The following is a 26,673-nucleotide window of genomic DNA, read 5'->3' as shown; positions in this document are numbered from 1 at the left end:
CGGCATCTGTTGCGCGCCGGTTAATGTAGAACGGCTTAACATTGCCTGGAATGAAATCGCCAATTAAGGCAGGATCCAAGTGTATCGGCTTCCGGTCTGATTCACTTCGGCATTCATTGCAGTACGCAACAAGACATCGCGGCAAGTCAGCTATCTTGTCGAACCCGTTCTTGATCCAATCCTTTGGGTGAGATTCCAGCATCTCAAGTTTGAGCAGCGGATCTCGTTGTACTTGTTCTGATGCGGCAATACGACTGGAATATTCCGCATGGCGATCTTCCACTTCGTGAAGAAACTCGACCAGTTCGCGCCTTTCTTCCGGTTTAACGCGGAACATCAACATCTAGGGAGCTCGGATATTCGGAAAGTACGTCATCCCTCTTTCGATAGCTTCGGCATTCGAGAACGTCGGCACGTCATTACCAACCAACGGGGATTCTACGCTGCTGATCGAGCCTGACATTATCTTTGATTAAGAAGTTTTCTTGGATGTTTAATCTGTGGGCTGCACTGAGTACATTTATACAAGTATCGGAAGGCAAAATTCTCTCCGAAATTGGCAATTTTCCATGCAAATTGGCAAGAATGCAACCTTTTTCCAAATTGTCAATTTTCTTTTCCACCGAAAAGGAAATATTCCGGTTAATAAGTTCCAAAAAACAAAAAAGGGAAATGGGCCCAACACGTCGACAATGTCTTACAAGGATATCCAAGCCCATACTTCATGAAGGCTAAAACAAAAAGCAAAACAAATTTTACACGTCCACAGCACCGGAGCCGACCTCTCTGGGGGGGGAAACCCAAAACCAAGCTGGTCCGGGGACATGGCAAGGTCATCATCGTTCAGTTCAAGCACATCGACCGCCTTGACCGTCTCCTCAGCTTCGGCCTTTCTCTCGTCGATCTCTTTGATCCGCTCTTCAGGAATGACGGCCCCGTTTTCGATCAGATATCGAAGAGCTTCCTGTACTCCGGTGGCTTGGTTCAGCAGATCTTCCAGGGGTGAACCTTCATCTGTTCAACTAGATAGGCCTTGACCTTATCCAGTCGAGACTGTGCTTTCTTCGTTGTTCGTTCCACCTTCTCCCATCGGTCCGTCCGAAGTCTCTTAATTTCGAACGCAAGTTGAGTCCTCAACCCATCGCATGATTCCTGCAGTTTGGCTTTCTCTTCTTCAAGAGTAAGCGCTCGGGAGTTCAGTTCGCCAACCCTCAGTTCGACGTTGGCAATAATGCCATCTTTTTCGGCAACAAGCGCCTCGAGTTCCTTGATCCTCGCGTCCTTAGCGTCACTGGCAGCTCGGATCTGCTCGGCGCATTCCTTCATTTTTTCGAGCTCCAATCCCGACCTTTTGTTGGACTTGGCACGCCTATCGTATAACTGAGTCAGCATGTTCATCTTGGCCGCAGTCTGTCAGTTCAAGAAGCATATGTCAGTTCACCCGCTAAAATTTTAAGCATTTACAGTTTAAAAGAAGGCATACTCTTAGGTGGGATTCGGCGACATCAAGGTACGCCTGTTTGAATTCCAGGTCATCCGCCGACGGGAGGATTCGATTGGAGACCTTCAAGGTCGGAAGAGCTCGCCTAAAGCCTCACGATTGGTCACCAGAGGGTAGTCGCTGAAGTAGTGATAGGAGAAGCGATCAGTTTTGTCATTCCTCCGTTCCAGACGGAACCGATCTGCTGATTCCAGTCCGGCTTCTTCGGCTGAGCGCTTGCGGTTCGCTCCCGGTCGCGGCTCAGTGGCTGGGTTATCTCCGGATTGCTTCTTCTTCTTCTTCCTCCTTTTAGATCCAGCTTCAAGTTGAGGAACATCTTGTTCTTCGCTCGGAAGATCGGCGTTTTCTACAGCTTCAGGAAGGTTTTCTCCCTCTCCAACGTTGGATGGCTCGATCTCTTCTCGGGGTGCCCGAATAGGGTCGGCGACGGTCTGGTCTGGGGTAGGATCAACTTCGGTTAGCCCCTGGGATGGACCGATCTCGGCTTCAATGGCAGCTTGAGTGTCTCGGCGAACAACCTGGAGATCTTTGGCTTCCATGATGTTGCATCCAGTAGATCGTCCTAGCGAACTGGCGAAACTTGGGAAATTTGTCCTAGCCTTGCCCATTGCTGTTTCGACACGAATACGAGTAATAAGCTCCCACTGACGATCGCGTCCGGTTAGCAAAGCGTCTCTGACAAGGAGAAAGTTTGGAGCTAGGCGCATTGCGCAAAACGGACGATCTGGGAGCAGGACAAGAAACAGTTAAAAATGGTCAGAGATGCCGAAGTCAATTAAAGTATACTAGAAAAATAAGTCTACCAGGATTTTCGTTCCACACTCTCCGCTGAAAACCCAACGGATTGGCAAGCGAGTACTGGTCAACCCGGACATAGAAGTAGTGGTCCACGTACTTCTTGAATTTGTTTACTTTTTTGCCGGGGAGGAAGTTATGGGCTGGCCTCATATTCACTTCCCAGCGGTTCGAACTCTTCGACGACTTAAAGCTGGATAGTTGTTCGAAGCATTGAACTCCAATGTTGACTCCGACTTCGGCTGCTATGGTAAGGGCAGCCATAAAGTTACAAATGGCTCCGGGAACGAACTGGCAGATCGCTATCCTCCGTCTTTGGGCGTAGAGTAATATTAATTCCGGGATTGGGAACAGGAGGCGACACTCGTCAAAATAACCCTCATACAAGCATATATACCCTTCCGGGGGAGTCCAGGGACGTTGGTCTTCTCGCGGAATTAAAATTGTAATGTTGCTGTTGAATAAGCCACATGAGTTCAGCATGTCATTCACGGACTTGGTCGAACTCAAACTTTTTTCGCCTCCAATTCGCCCTGCGTGGTCGTACAACGGATCGATATCTTCGATCGAGAATCCCAGGGGAACGAACCGGTCTTCTTCTTGTGCAAGTACATCCGGAGTCAGTTCGGTACTTTCCTCTTCGCGACGAACTGACGACGACAAATTTGAAACTCCTGTTGAACAGCGAACCAGGAGTGGTGGGACTTCGGAGGCCGATCTACTTGATTCCCCGATCTGCGCAGAGCATTCAGGGTTGAGAGTTCTTCGTTTGGAAGTACGACGAATTAGTTGTTCGCTTTCGATTTCTGGCGAAGGGCCGGGTTCCGAAGTACTCGCCATGTCCTGAGTTCGGAGAGTGCGGAAGGAAAGTGGAACAAAGGAAATAAATAGGAGAGAGATCGGAGCAAATTACCTGTCGTTGTTGGCGGAAAATGAGAAATGACGAAAGAAGAGGTGTATTTATAGAGTTGAGTGGGCGGCAACCCTACGAAAAGTAATGATGACCTACGCGACTCTTCGAATTCCGAGCTAGCGGATGTGACGGGAACGACACGTGTCATCCGAGTAAATCACGGCGAAATGATGCGACGGTCCGGGAAAAATCAATTAGATCTTAATGGTTCAGATCGGATATTCTCTTTCCAAAGTTCAGAACATTCAAGTTCAATCTCGAATATTCGGAACTGGGGGGGGACTAATTGTTGGTGCGGGATTCAGCACCCCCTACATACCGAGCTAAACCAGAAATACTAATTGATTATTTAACCGAGAATCCGGTTAAAGACTTAATTAGGTCATGAGAAGTCGATTTGGACGAGGCCCAGTCTTGGAGGGAAAGAAACCGACTTCCACTTCGGTTCGGCGGCCGACTCAAGCAATAGGGCAGTTTTCTATATTTCACTTCGTCATATAAGGAAAGTTAATATATTTAGCGATCTACACATATGTATAAATAAGGAGAGACTTCTCCATTGTAAAGTATCCAGAATCCAATACAATAATTGAGTTCTCTTTTCGTTCTTTGCGATAAACCCTAATCCTTTTGAGTTCTTCTCTTTTACTTTTGATTTCAAGGTTTAGATCTATTTTCTAGAGAGATAACCCTATTGAATTTGTTTCCCTCCTTAAACAAATTCATTGTGGAAACCTAGTTTCTACATGCAGTGTTACTTTAGATGTAAAATATGGCATTTATCAATTATGGATGATGATTACTAATCTCAAACTAAAATATTAAAATATGTTGTCCATTTTCTTTCGTACATTTCTATCTCCGAATCAACCAATATTAAAAATTGTTTGAATTAAAACAAGAGATAATTAAGGTGGTTTAAAAACTATTACCAATTGTATCTTTAATTTAAAATTCTCGGTCGTTCAAGCAAATGTGTTTTTTTGTTTTTGTTTTGACAAATGTTTAGTTGTCTAATAAGTCGGATTCTAAAAGAAATAGAGTTGAATATAGTTGGAAAAAAAAAAAAGAGTAAAATTAGTTCCCCCACTTGGTCCTTTTTACTCCAATCATTCACCGTTCGTCCGCTCATTACTCTCTCTACTCCATCCAATTTCAAAGATTCCTTCTTTTTTTTCTTTCATAAAATGCTTTCAAAAGAATATTAAAAATCACGAATAACCAGAAAAATATATTTATTTTCTCACACATAAAACATACAGAGGCGGCATATAGAGAGAGAGTTTCTTCTTCTGTATTCGTGGAGAGAAACAAACAAAAACAAATTCTTTCAAGTAAGTTTGTTTTTTTTTCCTTCCTGCTAAAGTTTTGATCTTTCAGACTCCAATTTCTTATAGAAAGTTTCGATTTTTTTAAACTACAATCGATATATCTTATTCCTTTTGCTCTCGCGGCAATGAGTTTGTGTTAGTGATCACAGTTTAAAGTAGTAAAGTTGGTTCCTTTTGATCTAAAACGGTTGGGGATGATCACAGTTAAGCTTCTTCTAGATTGAAAATTAGGGTTCTTGTTCTGTTTTCTTAGTTGCTTTTTTCGTCTGCTTCCAAATTGATTGTGACATCGTTCCTTTTCAACTACTCTGAATTTTCTGTAGCTGCTGCACTAAATGTTCTAGGTCTTGGTAGTAACTGCCCCCTGATGATGATGATTGATCGCAATTTAAGTTTGATTAGGGTTTAAACTCAGGTTTAGGGTTTATAGAGATTTGAGTCCTTGAGGGATTTATTGAACTAGTTATGGCTAATGAGTTTTTTCATCCTCTGTTCTTGAAAACTGTATCCAACTTATTGGCTAATAGTTGATGTCTTAGTGCACTGTTATCTCTTGTTTACCTTAAGAATTTTTCTCTGTTCAATTGAAAAGTCATCTTTTAATCATTTGCCTGCATCAGAACTGATCGAAGTGCAGAGCTTATACAATGAATATCCCAAATGGAACCTTTTCAAGATCTGATCATTTCCATGCTTCTAGTGATGCCTCCCTCTTTTCCAGCTCTCTACCTGTTCTTCCACACCAAAACCGTATGTATTCCCAAAACTGTTTTTTTTTTATAGTCATACATTGGATTGTATTACAGTCTTTAACTCTTTTGCAGTCAACCCTCACGAGAGCTACCATCAGTCTGTTGATAAAACTGCTTCAGGCCTAAACCAATTCAATGGAGGCATTGGCAATATGCTCGAAGTTGGTGACTCACATCCAATTGGAAGCATGCTTCCCGATGATGAGGAAGAGCTTTTCTCTGGTCTAATGGATGATTTAAACTTGAGTTCGTTGCCAGCTACGTTGGATGACTTGGAAGATTATGATTTATTTGGTAGCGGAGGAGGTCTTGAGTTGGAGACTGACCCACATGACAACAGTCTAAACAACAAGGGCTTACCAAGACTGGGTTTTGCTGATTCTAACGTTGACAATGGTATGCCTCAAAGCAGTTTCCAAAATGGAGTGGGATCGATTGCTGGCGAACATCCTTATGGTGAACATCCTTCAAGGACTCTTTTTGTTCGGAATATTAACAGTAACATTGAGGATTCTGAATTGATAGCTCTTTTTGAGGTAATTTCTCTTTTGTATTCTTTATGAATGGAATGTTTATAGGGTTAAAAGATTGGATCTTTATGTTTGTTTTCCCATTCTTGGCAGCAATATGGAGACATACGAACTCTCTATACAGCCTGCAAGCACAGGGGATTTGTAATGATCTCATATTACGATATCCGTGCTTCTAGAGCAGCTATGCGAGCATTACAAAGCAAGCTGCTTAAACGGAGGAAACTTGACATACATTTCTCAATCCCCAAGGTTTCAGATTCTTGAATTCTTTTATGTATGTATGTATTATTCTTGCACTCTCTTTTCTAATTATACAACTTTTCCATTTTATAGGATAATCCATCTGAGAAAGATGTTAACCAAGGAACTCTTGTGGTTTTCAACTTGGCACCATCTGTTACCAACAGAGACCTTGAAAATATATTTGGTGCTTATGGCGAGATCAAGGAGGTGATGCGTTTTTATTCTGTTGTTTCTGTTTTGTTTTTGAGGTTTTAGGTTTCTGTCATGACCTGCATAATGGTTAACGTTTGTGTAAGTTATTGTTCTGACAAAGCAGATACGGGAAACACCAAATAAGAGGCATCACAAATTTGTTGAATTTTTTGACGTTAGATCAGCTGATGCAGCTCTCAAAGCTTTGAACAGGACTGAAATTGCTGGAAAACGTATCAAGCTTGAACATAGTCGTCCTGGTGGTGCTCGTCGAAAGTGAGTTTACTGATACCAATGGAAACTGACTTTATAGAAACTGTGGACTAATTTTCTGTTTTGCTTTCTTTTCTCAGCATGATGTTGCAAATTAATCCGGAATTGGAGCAAGATGATTCCCACAGCTACCTGAATCATGTCGAGTCGCCTTTAGGAAGCTCTCCTGTAGGGAACTACTGGTGTAATAGTCCTACTGACCACCCTCTGCAAACTTTCAGTAAGTCTCCAATATTTGGAAACTTGAGTCCAACAACTAACATCCGTTATCAAGGAGCAAATCCGATAAAGGCTGCATCGGTGAGCAATGACCAAGGAAGAAGGTTTAGCCACTTGGATCACCTGTTTTCAAGTAGCAGCTATAATAATGCAAGCCACACAGCTTCTACCTTTCAGCAACCGCAGTCGTTTGGATCTGTTTCTTCATTTGGTTCGTTAAACTCACACCCGAGTCACGTAGAAACATTATCTGGATCCGAGTTCTTGTGGGGAAGCCCTAGTTCTTCTGCCTGGCCTGTGAATCCATACTCTTCAAACGGAAAAAATCACAGGTTTCCTTACTCAGCTCAGAAAGGTTCCCTCCACCAGCTCCCTCATGTCGGATCTGCGCCATCTGGATTCTTCCCGAGGTCCCCTGAAACTTCATCAATAGGGTCAGTGGCTTTCCGAGGAGTAAGTGGTAATATGAATGCTCAAAGAAACTTGCGTGAAACTAGCTCTCCAAGTTTTAAAATGTTGTCTTCTCCAAGACGTAGTCAACTGTTTACGGGCAATGGCTCTTACCCATGGCCTGTTGCTAAGATGGCTTCCATTGACGACCCATTGGAGGATGGAAGGAACCAGCAGCTTGATAGTAACGTTAACCAAGTCGACAGCAAGATACAGTTTCAGCTTGACTTGAGTAAGATTATGAGGGGTGAAGATTCACGAACAACCTTGATGATAAAAAACATCCCTAATAAGTAAGAGTTATACTTTGATTGTGTTGTGGTCTGGTTCATTTACCGTTGTGGGATCTGAAAGAACTGCCATTTTTTCTTGTTCTCAGGTATACCAGGAATATGCTGGTAGCTGCCATCGACGAGAAAAACAGTGGAACTTATGATTTTTTATATTTGCCTATTGACTTCAAGGTAAAGACCACTTAGGTTACGTGTTGAAATTTTTGACATCATGTGATCTGAATTCTACTATGATGCTCTCTTTTTGTTTCTTGTGTGCAGAATAAATGTAATGTGGGATATGCATTTATCAATATGGTCTCTCCTAAATTAATCATTGCATTGTACGAGGTACAAAACCTGATTGAATCTTTGGTGTTGTTTTATGAGAGATTGTAAATTTTGGGGATAAACTTATGCTTCTGATCTGTTTGATAGGCTTTTAATGGAAAGAAATGGGATAAGTTCAACAGCGAGAAAGTAGCTTCCTTGGCTTATGCACGAATCCAAGGTAAAACTGCGCTTGTTGCTCACTTTCAGAACTCAAGCTTGATGAACGAAGATAGGAGATGCCAACCTATTGTCTTTGATGGATCAGAATCTAGATATCCGGTAAACGATCTCTTACAACAAATACATGATCTTAAAAATGATCATTTATATGTTCTGTGATTTAGCTGATGAACTTGTCTCATACATATATCCATATCTGAAATAGATCATCCTGGAGAATTCACAGCTCGAGGCATCAAATTCGACAGTTTTTCATCCTCTTTTCGGCGAGAGCACGCATCAAAGCTGACAGTCAAGTGAATCCCATTGTTGCCTCTGGTTTAAAACGTAAATATCAGACTTTAGGATGAGATGATGATGATGATGATGATGATAATGATGACGATGATGATGAACAGCAATAGACTGCATAGCACCTTTAAAAAATTTCTTGGTTTTCTCAGTTCCTTCTAGCTTTTTATTTGTTTTCTGGAATCAGAAAGGATTCTTTGATCTAGACATGTAATTTGATGGTTGTGTTTTGTTTCTGTCTTGGTATCTCTCCAAAAATGTGTACATAGGTATAGTTGACATACGTTTATTGGTCATAAATAATGAAACCTTTGTTCCCATTGATACATTTGATTATATTTAGGCTCAAAAATTCTACTTTATGCTTGAAACAGCCTATGTTCCTCCGGACTTAACACCTAACATTGTCTTGACTTGAATATCCACCTGAAAGAAACAACGTTCGTCTTCTCGAACATAACTCACACGACCATTCATCCGCTCCAGAAGTTTCCGTGAAAGCTTAAGCCCTAAACCATCAGGCGTGACCCATCCATCTCCAGTCTCAAACATATCACTAAGGATCTCTGAAGGAAGTCCTTTACCTGGATGTATCATCCTATCATAAAACAACATCAAACGTTAGCTCAAAATGCGCAAAAAAGTGTTGCATTTTCGGTTAAAACACACACAGTATCTGTAAAAAAGGTTGGTTGTTTCAGTCGCTGTTCACCTGAATAGTAGATGGATATAGTGGTCATTCTCGTGTGTAAGCTCATGGCCTCGTGAGACCTTGATTCCTATCCAACTATCTGGATACGGGGCATGATTCACAATGTTGCGCATAAGATCAGCAAGAATGAGCTGAAGTTTTGATCTGTCACCATAGAGAGGCAGAGTTTTGATCTCCTCTGCAACTTCAACCCTGAGTTGTGAGTTCCTCTCTCTCAACACAATCATCACTTGGCTAATGATTGTGTCCAAGATGCTTTCAACTCGAAACTCCTCTGTTTCCAATTGCAACTTCCTGATATCATTAAAGAAAAACATTTTGTATTTCAGAATCAAAATGTAAAAGCAACAGTAGATAAAGATCCAAAATGTAATGCTTTACCCTTCCTCGATGCTTTTTAAATCTGTGCTTTCGATTATTGTCGTGATCTGCTTCTCACAAGCATCACTAGTCTCCAGAAACTGCCTTTGGCTAGCTGAAATCTCTGAGGATTCAAGAAGCTCATGTGAAAATCGGATACCGTTGAGAGGATTCTTGATTTCTTGCCTTATGTAAGTTAATTCGTTGAGGCTTTGAGCACTCTCTTTCAGTTCGGGGCAGTTCAAACCCGATTCTCGATTAATAATCTGCAAGAAGAAGAAACATCTGATAACTTTCCCTTCAGTGTTTGTGCTCTTGTTCGCAGTTATGGATGCTACTATGTACTTCCCTTTCTTGTTAAAGAACTCAATCAGTGAACTCTCAGGAACATTATGACCAGCAATTCCTTGGTACAGAGAGATCAAGAACTTTGTGAGCGAATCTTGGCATTTCACTTTACAAAAAACTCCAAAGACTTCACCGGGTAGCATTTTCCCAATCACCTCGTGCTTTGACCATCCGGTAAGCTTTTCCATGGCTGCATTCCACTCTGAACAACAAGCATTCTCATCTGAGGCGAAGATCGGTGGAATCAACGGATTTAGGCTTTGAACAATAGTCTTGTAGTCTCCTTGCAGTCTGATGAATCTATCTGTTATTGCTTTTTCACTAGTGATGTCTTGACCAACAAAGCAGACACCAATGATTTTTTCAGTATAATCCCGACTCGTGCATGAATTCACGAGAACACATACATCAGAAGAAGAAGAATCTGGATGAGTGTTTTCACCAAACTTCTTCAGTTTTAGCATTACGCTTTTCTCCTCCTCACCTGAATAACAACGCAACAAATCAATGTTTTTTGTTAGTTTATAAAACTCATAACATGAAAGTTGTAACAATAAAATCTTTTTTTTCTATATAACCTTGTAAAGCTTTGCACAAGAGAGTCTCAAGAGCTGCACGTGATTCCTCTTGAACAATCTCATTGGCAAGTGACTTCCCCATGGCTTCACTAGCTAGCAATCCCGTCATTTCAGCGATTTTCTTGTTCCAACCATTGATACATCCAGAAGAATCAACACCAAAAATAGGTGCAGTTGCGGTTTCAATCACCCTGACCATTTCACACACAAATGAAGTAAGCTCATTAGCACCTCTTGCCACAACGTTACCAGACAAAACTGGCCTGGAGCTCGTAAATGACTCTCTCATTATAAGCCTCAGCGAATGGATAGCATCAAGTTCAGAGATTTCCCACGGCAAGCTTTTGCTCTTCGCAACTTCAAGAAACGCTTTGAAGGATGACCTCGGATGCATTCTTCCAGCATCATCTTTATCCTTTGGATGATGTTTAGCTCCTCCCCATTTGATAGCACGTGCAGTATTGGATCTGAACCAAAGTAAGTAATCTTTAGAAGAAATCCCCGCGGCAGCCACACCACAAACCGCATCTCCAAGTGAGATGGCACCAGGGTATCCTGCATCCACCAAGCTGTCAGTTGTTAAACCCGTCGACTCATCACCGTGATTCTCCACCAGCCAATTCACCAAGTCTTTAACTTGCGCCTCATTAGGAGTAACACCAACCAACCAACATTTCCCTCTGTAATATAACGCAGCTCCATCACACTTCACAAGGTCCATAATACCCGGAGATTGTGTCACAATAGCTGAAACAGTATCACGGAGAAGCATATCACACAACAAGGTCTGCGTCCGCATAGCCTTCTTCTCGGCTAACTGTGATGCTAACTGAAGCTCCATTTGAAGCTGAAGTCCAAATGCTTGCATCAGAAACTCACAAGCATAACGTAAAGGGAATGGAACGTATCTAGGAGAACAATGATGGCCTACAACTAACCCCCAAAGCTTGCTTGTATCTTTGCCTTTTATCACAATTGCGAGTGCAAGAGAAGCTATAGAGCCCATATTTGCCATATATTGCGTGTGGCATCCATGAGGAGCTCTTAAAGTAGAGTTGACTAAACAAAGTGGTCTCTTGAGCTCCTCACTCTGAACAACCTTAACCGGAGTAGCATTGCAATCACAAATCATTCGGACACGATTCTGTTTGAACAAGAACCGAGCGGCCTGAGGAATATCTGTTGATGGGTAATGTAAACCCAAATAAGGCTCCAAATCAGATCTTCTAATCTCAGAAACAACTTCACCATGATCATCTTCATGAAACTGATAGACCATAACACGGTCATAACCGGTAAGTCTCTGAACATCTTCCACAACAGTATCACACAAAGCACCAATATCTCCTCCAGGAAGTGACTGTAACCTAGAAATAGCCCTAACGGCGAGCTTCTGAGACTGAACTGCTCCTGCAAGGGTCAAAGCCGGGTCAGCAGATTTAGCAGGCTCCAAATCCATGACAATCCCGGCATCAATCCTGTGAAGTATAGCATAAAAAGGCTTCTGGGTCGTCCTAGAATGAACCAAAACAGGATTTAACAGAGAAATCTCAGTAAAGGAAGAAGCTTTAGCCAAAGAAGCTCCAGAAGAAGGAGTAAAAAGCGTCCTTGCATCGGTTCCAATCAAAGCCTTGACTTTATCAAACTCACCACCACCAGAATGAGAGGTCGAAGCAAGAGACAACAAACCAAGGAACTCAGCAGAGTTCTCACTAAGACCAAGTATCCTAAAACTAGGTTCTTCAACAGCAATCAAACAACCAAAAGGCTGAACAAGACCGCCTCTTTGGATATTAGACAGATAAGCAGTGATGTGTTCATCAGGAACGTAACTTGGTGGCGAAATGACAGATTTGGAGTAGTTGAAAGACTTGCCAGAGTAAATGGAGTGATCGAAATCAGCAAAGAGACCAGCATCAACAGAGTACTGAGCAGTATTGGATTTTTGAGGTTTAGAATCGCCGCCAAGAGGTTTCATGTTGCTAGCAGCTGATGAAGAGCTCTCGAATCCCATAGCTTTGGGGGAAGTGTGGAGTGAGTTTCTGATTCAGAAGGAGGAGGAGAAGAAGAAGAAGCTGATTCTTTTATCATTTGCAGCAAGCGAGAGACAGAGTGAGAAAAGTAAATAAAAAAAGGTTTCTTTTTTTAATGATGTCGTCGTTGATATTTTGGATTCGTTTTACCACCTCAAGATTCTTCTTTCTCTTCAATGTTTTTATTTTTTGCTGCTCTGTTTGCTTCTCTCCCACACGTACAGATTGTTCTGTGACCACCGATTCAACTTTGCCTTTTTAAAAAAATTGTTTTATTTTTGTGAATTTTTAAAAAAGTACTCGATTTTTTTTTCCTTTGATCGTATAAAAGTATTATTGTTTTTCTGTATAATCGAATTTCAATTTCTTTGGTCAAAATTTCCAACCATACTTCTGAAACAAAAAAAACTTCTTTTGTGCCAAAAATTTGAAACTATTTTGTCGAGAGGTATGTTGAAGTCCAGATCGGTCATAATTACAATGTTTAGTTCGATAAAAGGAGATAGAAACTCTCTTTATAAATCGGTATTGAGACACAAAAGGACGGGCTACAACGTAAATTAGACGAGTCAAAATAATGAAATGTAGGACAAAAGACGAGCTACGAGCTCGTTGATTCTAAACTTTGGACAAGAGAGATAGATAATCATGTCGTTTCGTCCCCCAAAAAGACCAAGATACCCTTCTTCAACTTGCAGATTTTCCTGGATTTTCTTTAGGCCGGGCCTTGTGGGGGGGAGTGAAGATCCACCCACGATAAGTTAGTTTACCTAATAAAATCTCCAAAGCATCTAAATGATTAATGTTAAAGGTAAGATATATCAGTGACCTTTTTGGTTTTGGTGAGCTTCTTCTTCTCACTGGTTTATTTCATTAGTGACAACAACAATGTGACCAAATGTTACAAGTTCCAGTGTAGAAGAGGTTTACATATTGGCATGTATTTGTTAGGGAGATAACCATTAAAATAATCTGAGAGGGACATGTTTACACAAAGAACAACATTGGCTTTATACCTAAAAACTCAGGTCACTTCCTTACACGTAATCAAAATAAAGGCGGCGTTGGATGATTAAATGATTTGCACATAAAAAGACCATGCAAGCAGAATCATGAAACTTATAATGTGAGTTATAGATTAAATAGCTTATTATAAATAACATGGAACCACCAGACCGGTCGCCCGATGATGATGGTAACGACATTCCTCCTTTCTGAAAGACCACAGAAGCTAGGAGTTCGAGATTGAGCTTTTCTGTTCTAATGAGATTAGAGACCCGTCGGCTACGACTACGATCAAATCTTTTTTGTGGGCGGTTTATTAACCTGTAGAAACCTGCCACGTATAAAGTTCATCCAGCTCATCTTTATCTTGACACGTACTCATCATTTTAAATTTGTTTTTAAAATTTTATTGTTTTGGTTTCAAGTTAGGTATAATGGGCTTAAGGCCCATATGACGTGTAGGCCCTCAACTACGTCCTTATCCAATATTCATCCATTATTCAATCATTTTTAAAAACGCTCAGATTCTCTCTCCACGTCTCCACGCGTTGTTTAAAGCGCGTGAACTTCATTTCCTCAGGAATCTTAAAAAAAATCAAATCTCAATTATTTATCTTCTTTTAAAAGACTTAATTTAATCCGAATCTCAGCAACAAGCAACAACTGTTTTAAATATGTTCCATCATTATCCAAAACCTATCCATGTCTTAATAAGTTAATATGAAAATAGATTCATATGCTAAAAATATATAAAGTTAATAAATAACAATTAATAAAAATGGTAATAACCTTACCAAAAGAAATAAGTTAATTACCAAATTTTTTTATTACATAACTTTTTTATTTTTGGGTATATCATTAATTAGTTTAATTACCATTTTGATAAAACATAACTTTCCAGAAATTTGAATCTTTTTCCTTTATTCACAAAACCAATTTAGCCCCAAACCCAAAGAGAAGCTTAAGAAATAAAAAGAGGGTTTTTTTTCTTCTTCTTCTTCAAATACTTCGACGAAGCCAATAGCGAGAGAACGAAAGAGAGAGAAAGAGAGAGAAGATACGAAGATCGAGAGAATCCTTTAATTTTGTAGAAATCGCTGGAGAAGGAATCGTGAGAGAGCTGAAGAAGTTTCTTTTCAGTTCAGATCTGATTCGTTCTGTTTTCCGGTAATCCGGAGAGAGAGAGATAGAGAGAGGGGAAATAATGGGCGGTAGAGGTGGCGGCGGCGTTAGTAACGCGAACAACACGGGTGTTCCGGCGTCTTCGAGAAAGGTTGTGCAGAGTTTGAAAGAGATCGTCAACTGTTCTGAGGTAGAGATCTATGCGATGCTAGTTGAGTGCGATATGGATCCTGATGAAACTGTTAGTCGTCTTCTTTCTCAAGGTTCTCTCTCTTTCAACCCTCCATAAGCTTTTCTTCTTCTTTCTGGGTTTTACCTTCCAATTTGTTTAATTGAAGTAGAGCTCTGCATTAAATAAAAAAAAAAAATCAAAACTTTAAAGGAAGCTTATGAAGAATTTGTTTGTTCTTGTTCTGAGTAGTCATGTTAAAAGGTGTTACGACTTGTGTAAGAATGTGTCAGAACTTTATATTTTGTTTAACTTAAGTTTCTTCAAATGGTAATGTTTTATTGGATTTGGTTGAATCTTCAGTCTCCATTTGTTACCTGTTTCTGGAAATAACTTAAAATTCTGTTTTTTTTTTTTTTTGTCTTTTTTGCCTTCTCCTTTGTTTGTTTTTGTTTATTTTTGTTTTTCGTTGCTGAAGCTATTGGTTATGTGTGTCTTAAAATGTTGTTTCGTTAAAACTTGTTTTCAGATACTTTTCATGAGGTGAAGAGCAAACGAGAGAAGAAGAAGGAGGTTTGTGGATTTAACATCAAACAGCAACTAGTTTAGTTATATGCACTAGGCAGTATGTTTTAAATTTTTAATCTAATGCCTTATCACTTTTTTTGGTCAGACCAAAGATCCTGCAGACTCCTGGACGAGGAACATCCCTAATCGCGGAGCTAGAAGTGGTAATGACAGTTACAACACCTCTCGAGGTGGTGGAAACAAGTATAACTCTAATGGTAAATAAGATGCAGATTCTTGCAAGATAGTGTTTCTCTTTATCTTCTGTTGGTTGTGGTCTTTTTTGGTTATCTCTATAAGTTGTAACTGGATTTTGGTTCAGGGACTGGAAATGCTCAAGGTGTACCTGCAAACAGAAGAGATAACGGAGCACCACGTAATCATTGGGCTGGCTCTTCTTCCTCATCTGGTGTTCTTGGACGCCAACCTTTATCAAACAGGTTCATCCCTCTCATGTGGTCTTTTGGTTATCTTATTTTGTTAAAAATGTCATTTTTTTGTGTTATCTTAGTATCTCCTTTGCCTTTGCAGTGATCCTCCAAGCGCTGAAGTCAAGAAAGCACCAACGGGATCAAGTGATGCAGTAACTTCGTCGTCGTTGCCTACTCCTGCGTATCAATCCGCTTGGGCTAGTGCTAACCCCGGGCAAAGAACTATGGCTGATATTGTTAAAATGGGTAGGCCTCAACAGCAGAAGAATATCGCTTTGCCTCGTTCTTCAGAGGCTCAAGAAAGCAAAAGTAAAGCCCCTTTGAAAGATGAATGGCCTTCAATTGAGAAACAAGATGTTTCTCATCAATCTTCCTCTGTCTTGGAACCTGCTGCTGAATCTAAGATGTCTGCCGACCAATTTAGTGAGTCTCAACATCTGGATGAGACTCATCAGGAAACAAAAACATATCCAATTGAGTCGCCTCCTAATGCGGATCACAATCCGCCTGCTTCAGTATCAAGCAGAAATTTGGCTGATGATGATTCTAGAGACTCCTCAGTGTGTGATGATGAAAATAACAAAGCTGAGAGACATTCTTATGAGGAAAATGGAGGTGAGATATTCTCAGTGTTAAGTCTTTTTATTAGCTTTTTCTTACACTTTGTCCTTGTTTTTGAGTTCTGTTTGTTTTTTCCACTATTTTCAGCCGAAGATGTTTCAGCATCTGTTGCTACCGGTTTCCAGCAACTTACTATAGACAATGAAGAAGAGCAGGAAGCATTACCAAAAGAAGACAAACCTGCAGTGATAATCCCAAATCACCTACAAGTCAATACCTCAGAATGCTCGCACTTAATGTTCGGTAGTTTTGGCTCCGGGTTAGGATCTGGTCAAGCTAGTGGCTTGAATGATAACTTGGATGAACCACTAGAAGCAGAGGATGATTCATCATTCAGACATACCGACACTAACTTCTATGGAGAGGAAGAAGAACAGCTGAGAAATCCTGCTACTAATGAACAAGTGTCCTATCAAATCGATCCAAGTACCCAGAATTACCATTCTCCCACTGAGTCTGAGACAGAAGCCGTGCAACATGAACCTCCTCAAGAAGAAGGTCATCAGTACAAGTTTTCATCTCCTGCAGATTACGGATATGATAACAGCCAACAGTTGAATCCTCCATTGGAAACAAATCCTCGAATGCAGAATCTTGACAACTTCCCCAGCGTAATGGTAAAAAACCAAACACTATTAAACCTTAAAAATTCATCACACAGTCGAAAGATCACTGAAAAGGTTTTTTAACAATCTCTATTTTTTTTTCTTCTAAATGTTTAGCAGCAAGGATACACAAGTACGTTACCCAACACTCTACTCCCATCAGGCATTCAAGACGCAAGGGAATCTGATCTTCACTACTCACCTTTCCCAACAAAATACAACACTGCTGCTCCCTCTTCACTTAACGATCCAGCAATGTCCATGGCCGAGGTAACCAAATTCCCTCTTTCTTCCATATAAACATATTCAGAGCTTTCCCTTAATACCATTGCTTACTCATATTTGTTTGTAGGCACTGAGAGCTGCGAGTATTTCTACTCAAAACGCAATGCCCAGTGCAGGACAACAAGCAGCAGGTCTTGCACAACACCTTGCCTTAAACCCATACTCTCATCAGCCAGGGATGCCTTTAGGGCCTTATGGTAATTTGATAAGCTACCCGTTCATGGCACAAAGTTACAACCCTTACATGGCTTCAGGTTATCAGCAAGCGTTTCCCACTGGTAATCATCAGTCCTTAGCTGCTATGCTTCCTCAATACAAAACGCAAGCAACCGCTCCTCCTGTTCCTCCTCCCTCTGCCTACGGCTTTGGAGGTGGCGCCGCTTCAAGTAACAACTTCCCTCTGAATCCCACAAATGCTACAAACTCGTACGAGGATGTCTTGAGCTCGCAGTTTAAGGATAGCAATCATTTGGTATCATCACTTCAGCAGCAGGTAAATCATGAAATTTGGTTTGGTTTTCTCAGTTTAGTCAGCTGAAGTTTGGTTTCTGCTTAGGTCTGGTTTTAGATATATAGATATATGACTAAGAATAATATAGAAAAGAAATAACATTTCTTAGTTAAAATTGTATTTATTTAGTAAACATGAATTTCATCTATTGATTTTGGTTGAGGTTTGGTTTTGGCTAGGTAATGTTTCAGTGCTGGTCGTGTTTTAGACGGATTTTTTCAGTTTAGAAATTTTGGATCGTAGTTTTATGTGCCCGTCTCTGTTATTCCAAACCTTAACCAGTGGGTTTGTTTTTGTTTTGCTTTGATCTGCAGAACGATAACTCAGCAGCATGGCATCAAGGTCAACAACCCAACTCGCGAGTGGTTCCGGGAAGTGGATATTACAGCTTCCCAGGTCATCAGAATCAGCAGCCTCCTGGTTTCCGTCAAGCCCAACAACTGCAGCAGCAGCAGCCGTCTCAGCAGCAACAACAGCATTTTGGAGGACATGGCTATGTCAGTCCTTACCATTCACAAGGTGCAATGTCATTAGACCATCTCCATCACCAGCACCAACAACAACAAAACGCTAGAGACGCGTCTAAACAGACGCAGCAACAGTTATGGCCCAACAACTACTGATGAAAAGCAAATCAATCAAATCCCTCTTTCCCCTTATTTCCCATTACTCTCATTCCTGAGCAGCGATGGGATGATTCCTTGTTGTGAAAATGGCAATGTGTTGTGTGTGTGTGTTTGTGGTTTGGGGTAAGGTCTAACGAGGGATTTTGTGAGAGACCTTCAATGGCTGGCTTGTTTACTTGCTAACCTTCTTGTATTACTAAAAAAAAAACTCTTGTCTTTCTTTTGTGTCTGTTTCTTACCATTCAACTCTTTAGTCTTACATACCCTTTCTATATCAGACTAAAACTTCACATTGGAGCAGTGTTTTAAAACCCAACCCGGACTACAAACCGGGGTTAGCTACGGATCTAAAAATTATCAGAATATAGTCAAAATATGTTTGAATACGAAAAACTAGGATTATGATAATGGTAATTGATGCAAGTACGCAAAACTAGGATTATGGTTGCTTTGTTATTTGTTTCTTTAATGTTTTTGTTACAGCAATTTGTTTCTTTGATGTCTCACGTTAATTCATAGGTTAGTCAGTGATATGAGTTTTCACATATATATTTTCTTGACATCATTATCTCCCAATTTAGTGGCATCTAATACACATCTATCCCAACTTGTTTATAATACAATCCTCAAATTTCAGTTTCATACTTTCATATTGTAATCTAGTAGTTTACATGTTATTGGTGAAAAAGAAAAAAAAAAGGTTTAGATTTAGGATATGTTACATGTTGTGACTATAACAATCTTTGACCCATGAAAAGTTTATGATTTCCATATATTAATTGAATATAATATAATTTTAGGTAGCAGAGAAATAGACAATTTAAAAACTTGGAAACAGAGGAAATAAGATTACTATACACACATCGACAAAAAGAAAAATAGATTACTATACACACATTTTCAGTGTGTGATTATGCTCTATTATACTGTATTACTACAAGGATTTAATCCGCGGTACACCGCGTGATAATATTTTTAATTTTTAAATTTTAAAATTTATATTATATTTATTTGTTATTTTATTATTGTTTTATTAATTTTAAAAATATAAAATTTTACAGGTATTTGATATAAGTATTCAAAGTATAGGATTTTTGTAGTATTTTCAAAGTTTTAACCCGTGTGGTATATGTATGGTCTAGTAATACATTTATCTCCTGGTACAAATCTAAAAGTGTTTTAAAAAAAAATTCCATTTAACTCCCTATACGGGATTAATGCCAACCCGTCTCACCAAAATCAAAATAAGTTTTTGCATTAAAAAAAATAATCAAAATAAGTTTTTTTATCAAGTTTAATTATGTTAATTGTTTTACCAAATTATCATATTTTATAGTTTATAAATTTTCCATGTCATTATATATAGTTTATGATAATTAATATAATTTTAATTTTTTTGGTAATTCCTCAAAAAATAAAAAATAAACCAAATTATATGGAGGGTTTTCAACATATTTAATGTGACGTTGTACAATTGGATTTTCGGTTTAGAAAATTTATTAATGTTAATATAATTATAGAGATTGTAAACTTTTGTGATGGAAAATCTGTTGTATATCATTTAAATTTTGAGAGATTCTAGCTTCCATAAAAATAGTTTTGGAGATTTAATGATTAAAAATTTAATGGATAGAGTTGTTTTTAGAAAAATCAGAATGTATAGATGTTGTTAAGATTTTATGACAATAAATGTAACAAATATTGGTCAATTTAAGAAATTTTAGTATTTGAGTTTCTCTGTAATGTTATTTATGGAATTGTTTTAAGTGTTAATGTTGTAAAAAAAAATTAAATAAGTAAAACTTAAAGGGCATAATTCAAAAATATTAATATACAATAGAACTTTTATAAATTAATAATCTCTATAAATTAATAAATTTATTCGGTCCCAAGTTGGGACTAGTGTAATTTTAGACACAATTCGATAATATAATAAGATAATAATTTTTCTGAAAATCCTTTGTAAATATATGGTCCCATCAATAATATAAATTAATAATTATATAAAATTATCTTAAATATATGTATATATATACACATTAATTTTTATTAGAGTTCATTTTTAATATTTTTATCATATACAAATTTTTGAGTACTATCTTCAAAACATGATAATTGTTAATTTTCTTTTAATTGATTTTACAAAAATATTCGTTATAACGATTAAATCTTATTTTAAAACTTTTTTACCAAATTAGGAAAGTTTCTCAATAAATTAATAATTATTAATTTATCTATAAATTAATAGAATTTCATGGTCCCAACATTATTAATTTATAAAGGTTTTACTGTAGATTATCAAACAAGTTGTAAATCAATAATATTCTTTATGTTTCAGATTAAGTGTCCTTTAAAACTTCATACTGACAAAACAAATATTTATATATTTGTTTTATTCATTAATATTTATATTATTCAGTAAATTAAAACAATAAGAATAAACTGAAATTTTTATCAAATATATACGATATAATACTAATAAAGAAAAAAATTAAATTATTAAATAATGTTTAAACTGTAACGGAATCAATGTAAAAATATACTGTATGATTTTTTAAAGCAAAAAAATAAAATATCTTTATAAACAATGAATACAAGCCACTAATCATGAATTAAGTTTAAAAAAAAAGTTATGAATGAAGACAGCTAATCATGTGTTATATTGATTGGTACTAGACTACTAGTCTACACATACTATTTAATAGGATTAGTTATCTAATCTGGGAAACCACGTCATGTGAGATTTATTGAAAAGACGACACATCTCGCCGTTTTATCTTCTTCCTTCGGCTCAGAAACATTCAAGTCTTCAGTCAGTTTAGTCTTTGATATAAGAGAGACGCCGTGCTGTTTTGTCAAACATAGTTGACACTTGACACATTTGTTTTAATTCGGTCCAGGTGTTTAATGGAATCCAATCTTTATAATTTGACCCCTCCATTTTAAATTTTAACTTATCTTACCCATCTTGACGCCTCCTAATCCTACATCGCTACATACATAAAACATAAGTACGTACTTACAAAGAGGAGTACATGGGGCTAATTTTTATAAACTTATTATATGTTATTATGTTACGATTAAAATTTAATTACCTGTTAGTCAAATCATATAGACCTAACGATACAAACCATTATATTAAAATTTACATTAGATCTTATACAAAATAATTAAAACATAACTTTTTTTTAGAGAATAAAATCCACAAAAACATGGGATAAATAGTAAATGGTAACAATATGAAATTTTTACTTTTATTTCATAAAATTTATTTTTAAACAAATAAATATAAACGATAGTTTGACACACATTATTCGTGTACAACCATATATTGTTTTAAATGTAAATAATATTCTGTCAAACTAAATTATTTGAGCCATCTGATTAATTGAGTTGTTGACAAAATAATCATAATATTGTTCTTGTTATCGTTAATTTTTTCTAATTTTGTTATAGATAACAATTGCGGTGAAAAGTTACTAGTAATCAAACTCACATAAAATAAAAACATGAATTAACAATGAACACAAAGAATATATTTAAAAATGTTGCTCGATTGTTGGAATTAAAAGACTAACATATCCTAGATTTAAAAGTTTGAGTAAGTCAGAGTAAAATCAAGAATAATATAAGGACTCAAATTCAATTTAGACTTAATAAGGGCATTCTTTTTCAAAAATAGTCACAAGAAAACAAATTCAACATGTGTATTTTGTGCATCTTAGTCATCAAAACAATATACAACAAAAGAAATTGATCTGATTATATTACTAAGAAGATTCCTCATTTTCCAATAATAACACCATAATAATTATAGTATCAAAAATAATAATGTAATATTTCTTGTTTCCTTTTGCTAATCATATTTAATGTAAATAATGAATTAAAAAAAACACAAATTTCTCTCTTAAAATGTTAACAGCCACAAGGAGGAAAGAAAGCGCCATTTCTGCTTCTTCTTACTTCGATCCTTTTGTGAGAAAGAGAGAGAGATAAAGTTTCTTCCTTTTCCCCACGTTTCACGTCCCACCTCTTACCTCTTCAAGCCCTACAAGTTTCGACTTCTGATCAAACCCAAAAAAAAAAAAACAAAAAAAAAAATCGAATTTTTCCGGTTTAGTGTTTTCCGGCGAGATGGCCAACGACGGGACTGACCCATTACTTCAATACATGATAAGCCCGAAAATGAAAAGACCACCGCAGCTTCTGTTTCCATTACCTGAAGACAACGAAGTCGCGATTCCGATGCCGATGACACCGTCGGAGTTCAAAGACCGTTTAATCTTCGGACCCTTTTCACGTTCGCCGCGTGATTCGTCTTCTCAATTCATCGATTCCATCTCTCAGTCTCAGAAACAACCCTCGCCGTCTTCTTCTTCCGCCGCCGTTACCCCTTTCACCGATTCCACAACCCTAGAGCCTCTCCTTCCACCATCAACAACACCACCACCGCAACCGGAGCTATGGGTTTCCGATGGATACTCGAATCATTCTCACGGTGGCCATCCACTTCACCGTTCCAAAACCGCACCAGCGATGGCTGTGATCAACGATGTGCATCACCCAATTCGTCAGAAAGATCTCACTGAGGCGTCACGATCTGTTGTAAGACAAGCTTTTGCTCTTCTCGTTGTGTACCTCTCCTTAGGTGTGCTTATCTATTGGCTTAACCGTGATCATTACGTTGTGAATCAAACCCATCCTGTAGTTGATGGCTTGTACTTTTGTATCGTTACAATGTGCACGATTGGTTATGGTGACATCACTCCGAACAGTGTGGTTACTAAGCTGTTCTCTATCATGTTTGTGCTTGTTGGGTTTGGTTTCATTGATATATTGCTTAGTGGGATGGTCTCTTATGTTCTTGACCTTCAAGAGAGCTATATGTTAAACTCTGCTCAGCGGAGGGATGAGCCAGAGAAGAGGAGGTCTTATATAATCGATGTTAAGAAAGGGAGGATGAGGATTAGGTTGAAAGTGGGTTTGGCGTTAGGTGTTGTGGTTTTATGCATTGCTGTTGGTGTTGGGATTATGCATTTCATTGAGAACATTGGGTGGTTGGATTCGTTTTATCTGTCAGTTATGTCTGTTACTACTGTTGGCTATGGAGATAGGGCGTTTAAGACATTGCCCGGTAGGCTTTTCGCTGCGATATGGCTGCTTGTTTCTACGTTAGCTGTGGCTCGGGCTTTTTTGTACTTGGCTGAGGCGAGAGTGGATAAGAGGAATAGGGAACGGGCTAAGAAAGTGCTTTGTGAGACTATGTCTGTCTCTCAGTTTTTTGCTGCTGATATTGATAACAATGGCTGTGTGAGGTATTTGACTCATTCCCCTATCCGTTTTATATGCTCTGACTCAGTCCTTTAAGGTTTTATGAATCTTAAACTGGCTTCCGAATTGATTGTGTGATCCTTAGTTTTGTGAGCAAATATCCATTTGTGCCATCTTAGGTTATTGTTGGCATTAGTCTTTCCATTTTCGTTTGCGTAGAGTATCTTTGAAAACAAAAGCACTCTTTGCTCATTAGTTCATTAGATTCTTGAAGGTGTTAGATTCCGAATTTAATGCATCTTCTGCTCTTTTTGGCTTGGAACTTTTCATGCAAGAACATAGTTTAAGTTATTATGCTGAGTTGAAGATCTGTGAATATGTGATGTCAAAGCATTGTTCTGTTGTCATTGTGATCACCTAGAGATTATGATGTTTTCAGCTTTATCTAAAGGAGAGACTTCTTCACATTGGTTTTGATACATGTAAATGCTTTGCTAGCAAGCTCAAATCTGAGATATCTTCTGCTTGTTTTTGTGTGTTTGCCAGTAAAGCAGAGTATGTAATATACAAACTGAAGGAGATGGAGAAGATAACCGATAAGGACATAATTCCAATCTCCAAACAGTTTGACAAACTCGACCGATGCAGCAATGGAAAGATTACTCTTGTAGATCTCTTGGATAGTAGCAGTGGCGATTAATCCTCTGCAACCTTTTTTGTTCTAGCTTAGTTTACAAATGCATACTACAAAGTAGAAACTGATCAACGATGCTGATGATGATGAGTCCAGTCTCCGGTTAAATTAAACCGTTTTGGACCGATCTTATGTCTTTTGGCCTTGTCTTGCATAATTTTGGTTAAGCAGGATTCACTGATTCACAACCAAATGTAAACATCTCCTTTTACATAAGATCATGAGGATGAATTTTGGGTTTTCGTTAACCGGTTTGATATGTTGCCAAATGGTTATGTCAATCGGTTTACTTTGGTACGATGGCAAGTTATGTTTTCTCATCTGTATCAGAGATTTACTTTGGAACCCATGTAATTTTTGCAGATATGATTATGATAGTTAGGATCAAAAGTTATATGGGTATATACAAATTTGGGTTGATTATGTTTGATCCAAGTTTGTTTGGTCCAATATGGAAATAAACAGGAACATTCTACCTATAAATAAAATTTCAAATGAGAGTTCAAAATATTTCTATGCAGATAATTTGCATTGTGGCCAAAATGTAACTGATCATAATATCATATAGTAACTCAACATATTCATGATAACAAGCAATGAAAAATATGTTTTTTTTTTCATATAAAAAATGGATGCTTAGATGTATTTTCTTTTGCACAAAAAAAAGAGTTTTCTTATCCTTTATAATTCTATATATACACATAATATCTCTTTAGATATATTTAAATTTATCAGCTCTAGCTACTCAAATTTCCAGAGTGGATGCATTTTGTCTTTGCGGAAGATAGGAGACTGTCCTCTGATTGAATTTAAGTTTTTAATGGCTAGAGTAGTATAGCCTTTATTTTGTATAGGTCTGCACTGATTGCATGAGTAAGACTTAGGAGTAACAGAATGTTGTAACATGGGGACTGTGTAAGGCGTATGGCCTGGTACATGGCTGTGGTAAGGTCTTGTAAATTGGAAGTGTATTTCCTACTCTATCAATATAATATCAGTTGACAAAAAAAAAAAGCTACTCAAATTTCAGAAAGAAGATGTGTGTGAAAGAACAGAAAATACAAGAGATTCCTTTTTATTCATGTTTAGTTTATATATATATAATAGCACAATAATAATAATAATGTCACACATGACAAACCTAACAACAAACCTGCCCCAACTATTCTATTTTAAAAGCTAAAGTCAACAATTTCATTCTCTTTTCTTTTTATTTTCCTTTACGGTTTTAAATTCAACTTATGTTTTCTTCAAAAAAAAAAAAAATAGTTATAATAATATGCTTACTAGAAAGTAGAAATGATATCTTTACATGTTAGGCACATATCCCGAAAATAGGTCAGACTTTTCAACTGCAGACAGATACAGTTATGTGTCAGTGTGTATAGCTAATGCATTTTTATACTATCATACGACAAGTTACAAATACAAAGAGGTCCACGGTCTAACTTAAGGGTAATTAAGAAGTTAATTTAAATGTGGGTCTATCTTATATTCAAGTTAAAGATTTATACATGTACTATATGATAACGTAAACAGTTAGGCACCAATTACGGCGTTCAGCTTGTGCCTAAATTAAACTATAAATGTTGTTTTATTGACATCTTCTACTTAGTACATACATTTATGTGGTTAGGTGCAAGAAGTGGATAGATACTACCATTATGGCATTACTATATGTAATAGAAGATTGAATATATTTGACTTCGAAGGTTGAAATTTATTTGTGTTTAGAGAGACTAGTATTGTACTACTACTACTACTAATGGAGTCCGATAATATATAGTTGCGGTTTTACTTTATTTTTTTTCCAATTTTAAAGCATGTATACGTACGATTAGATGTTTTTGGTCAAATGAGAGAATATTTATAATGTCTCCTTTGTGTTCGAAGAAAATTATTCGCTCCTTTTACTTCGACAAAAGATTACTACCATAGATTGTTTATCGACTTTCTAGAAAACGTTTTTCATCATAGTTTGTTTTGACCAAAAAGCGTTAAAAACATGGAAATTATGATTTAACTTTTTTTCATCGATCAAAAACATTTTACACCTAAGCCCATAGTCTTTTGATTCATTTTTTTTTTTCTAAGTAACTGTATAACATAGTCACTACTGACTATCTATCGGCATGTATGTAACTTGTGGCAATTGATAGAAACATATATAGAGAATTAGAGATTATAATCTAAAATCTTAGGTGTGACACAAAAAACAGAAATGAAAAAAAAAAAAAGATTTTAAACCCTCCACCTACCTAACAAATGAGTTGTGGGCGAAATCACAAGAACCATGACATATAGTGAAATTTTAAAAGCTTATGCATTCCAAATATGTGTTCTTTGGACATAATTTAGTCATATATATCCTAGGCCCAAAGACTAATCTTCTGAAGCTGGAGAAAACTCTAATTCAGGTGGTGGAACTTTTCTCTTTTTACCACTGGAGCCGACTTG

The 26,673-nt window shown here is 37.6% G+C and overlaps 5 protein-coding genes across 7 annotated transcripts; 3 read left to right on the top strand and 2 right to left on the bottom strand.

The window, feature by feature from the left end:
- Positions 1-984: 984 nt before the first annotated feature.
- LOC147930521 (meiosis-specific protein ASY2-like) lies at positions 985-3,136 on the bottom strand. Its single transcript, XM_087476910.1, has 3 exons — positions 2,305-3,136; positions 1,609-2,225; positions 985-1,410 (listed from the first exon to the last, which is right to left on the bottom strand). The coding sequence occupies exons 1-3, from the start codon at positions 3,134-3,136 to the stop codon at positions 985-987; spliced, it is 1,875 nt and encodes a 624-aa protein (XP_087333036.1).
- A 1,108-nt stretch (positions 3,137-4,244) lies between these two features.
- Positions 4,245-8,595, top strand: LOC104731724 (protein MEI2-like 3). 2 transcript variants are annotated; one of them, XM_010451198.3, is made up of 11 exons: positions 4,245-4,543; positions 5,161-5,290; positions 5,365-5,828; positions 5,916-6,074; positions 6,159-6,275; positions 6,385-6,536; positions 6,614-7,495; positions 7,582-7,666; positions 7,757-7,825; positions 7,913-8,086; positions 8,193-8,595. In XM_010451198.3, the coding sequence occupies exons 2-11, from the start codon at positions 5,188-5,190 to the stop codon at positions 8,274-8,276; spliced, it is 2,289 nt and encodes a 762-aa protein (XP_010449500.2). In that variant the 5' UTR covers positions 4,245-4,543; positions 5,161-5,187; the 3' UTR covers positions 8,277-8,595. The 2 variants fall into 2 exon arrangements, with proteins under 2 accessions (XP_010449500.2, XP_087335135.1); XM_087479009.1 differs by having other exon boundaries at positions 4,476-4,743.
- Positions 8,493-12,697, bottom strand: LOC104731725 (phytochrome E). Its single transcript, XM_087479008.1, has 4 exons — positions 10,277-12,697; positions 9,372-10,182; positions 8,991-9,284; positions 8,493-8,876 (listed from the first exon to the last, which is right to left on the bottom strand). Exons 1-4 carry the CDS (start codon positions 12,288-12,290, stop codon positions 8,654-8,656), a joined length of 3,342 nt encoding a protein of 1,113 aa, XP_087335134.1. The 5' UTR covers positions 12,291-12,697; the 3' UTR covers positions 8,493-8,653.
- Positions 12,698-13,965: 1,268 nt separating this feature from the next.
- On the top strand, positions 13,966-18,543 carry LOC104731723 (uncharacterized). 2 transcript variants are annotated; one of them, XM_010451196.2, is made up of 9 exons: positions 13,966-14,699; positions 15,135-15,178; positions 15,279-15,390; positions 15,495-15,612; positions 15,704-16,218; positions 16,312-16,841; positions 16,947-17,099; positions 17,182-17,607; positions 17,940-18,543. In XM_010451196.2, the coding sequence occupies exons 1-9, from the start codon at positions 14,519-14,521 to the stop codon at positions 18,246-18,248; spliced, it is 2,388 nt and encodes a 795-aa protein (XP_010449498.2). In that variant the 5' UTR covers positions 13,966-14,518; the 3' UTR covers positions 18,249-18,543. The 2 variants fall into 2 exon arrangements, with proteins under 2 accessions (XP_010449498.2, XP_010449499.2); XM_010451197.2 differs by having other exon boundaries at positions 13,980-14,699; positions 16,950-17,099.
- A 3,566-nt stretch (positions 18,544-22,109) lies between these two features.
- Positions 22,110-24,409, top strand: LOC104731722 (two-pore potassium channel 3). The gene is made up of 2 exons (XM_010451195.3): positions 22,110-23,566; positions 24,069-24,409. The coding sequence occupies exons 1-2, from the start codon at positions 22,386-22,388 to the stop codon at positions 24,220-24,222; spliced, it is 1,335 nt and encodes a 444-aa protein (XP_010449497.1). The 5' UTR covers positions 22,110-22,385; the 3' UTR covers positions 24,223-24,409.
- The last annotated feature ends 2,264 nt before the right edge of the window (positions 24,410-26,673 follow it).

Source organism: Camelina sativa, chromosome 12 (genome assembly GCF_030686135.1).
Source record: "Camelina sativa cultivar CO46 ecotype springtype chromosome 12, ASM3068613v1".
Lineage (NCBI taxonomy): Eukaryota > Viridiplantae > Streptophyta > Magnoliopsida > Brassicales > Brassicaceae > Camelina > Camelina sativa.
The sequence above is the reverse complement of the archived record's forward strand: the minus strand, read 5'-3'. Positions and strand labels throughout refer to the sequence as shown.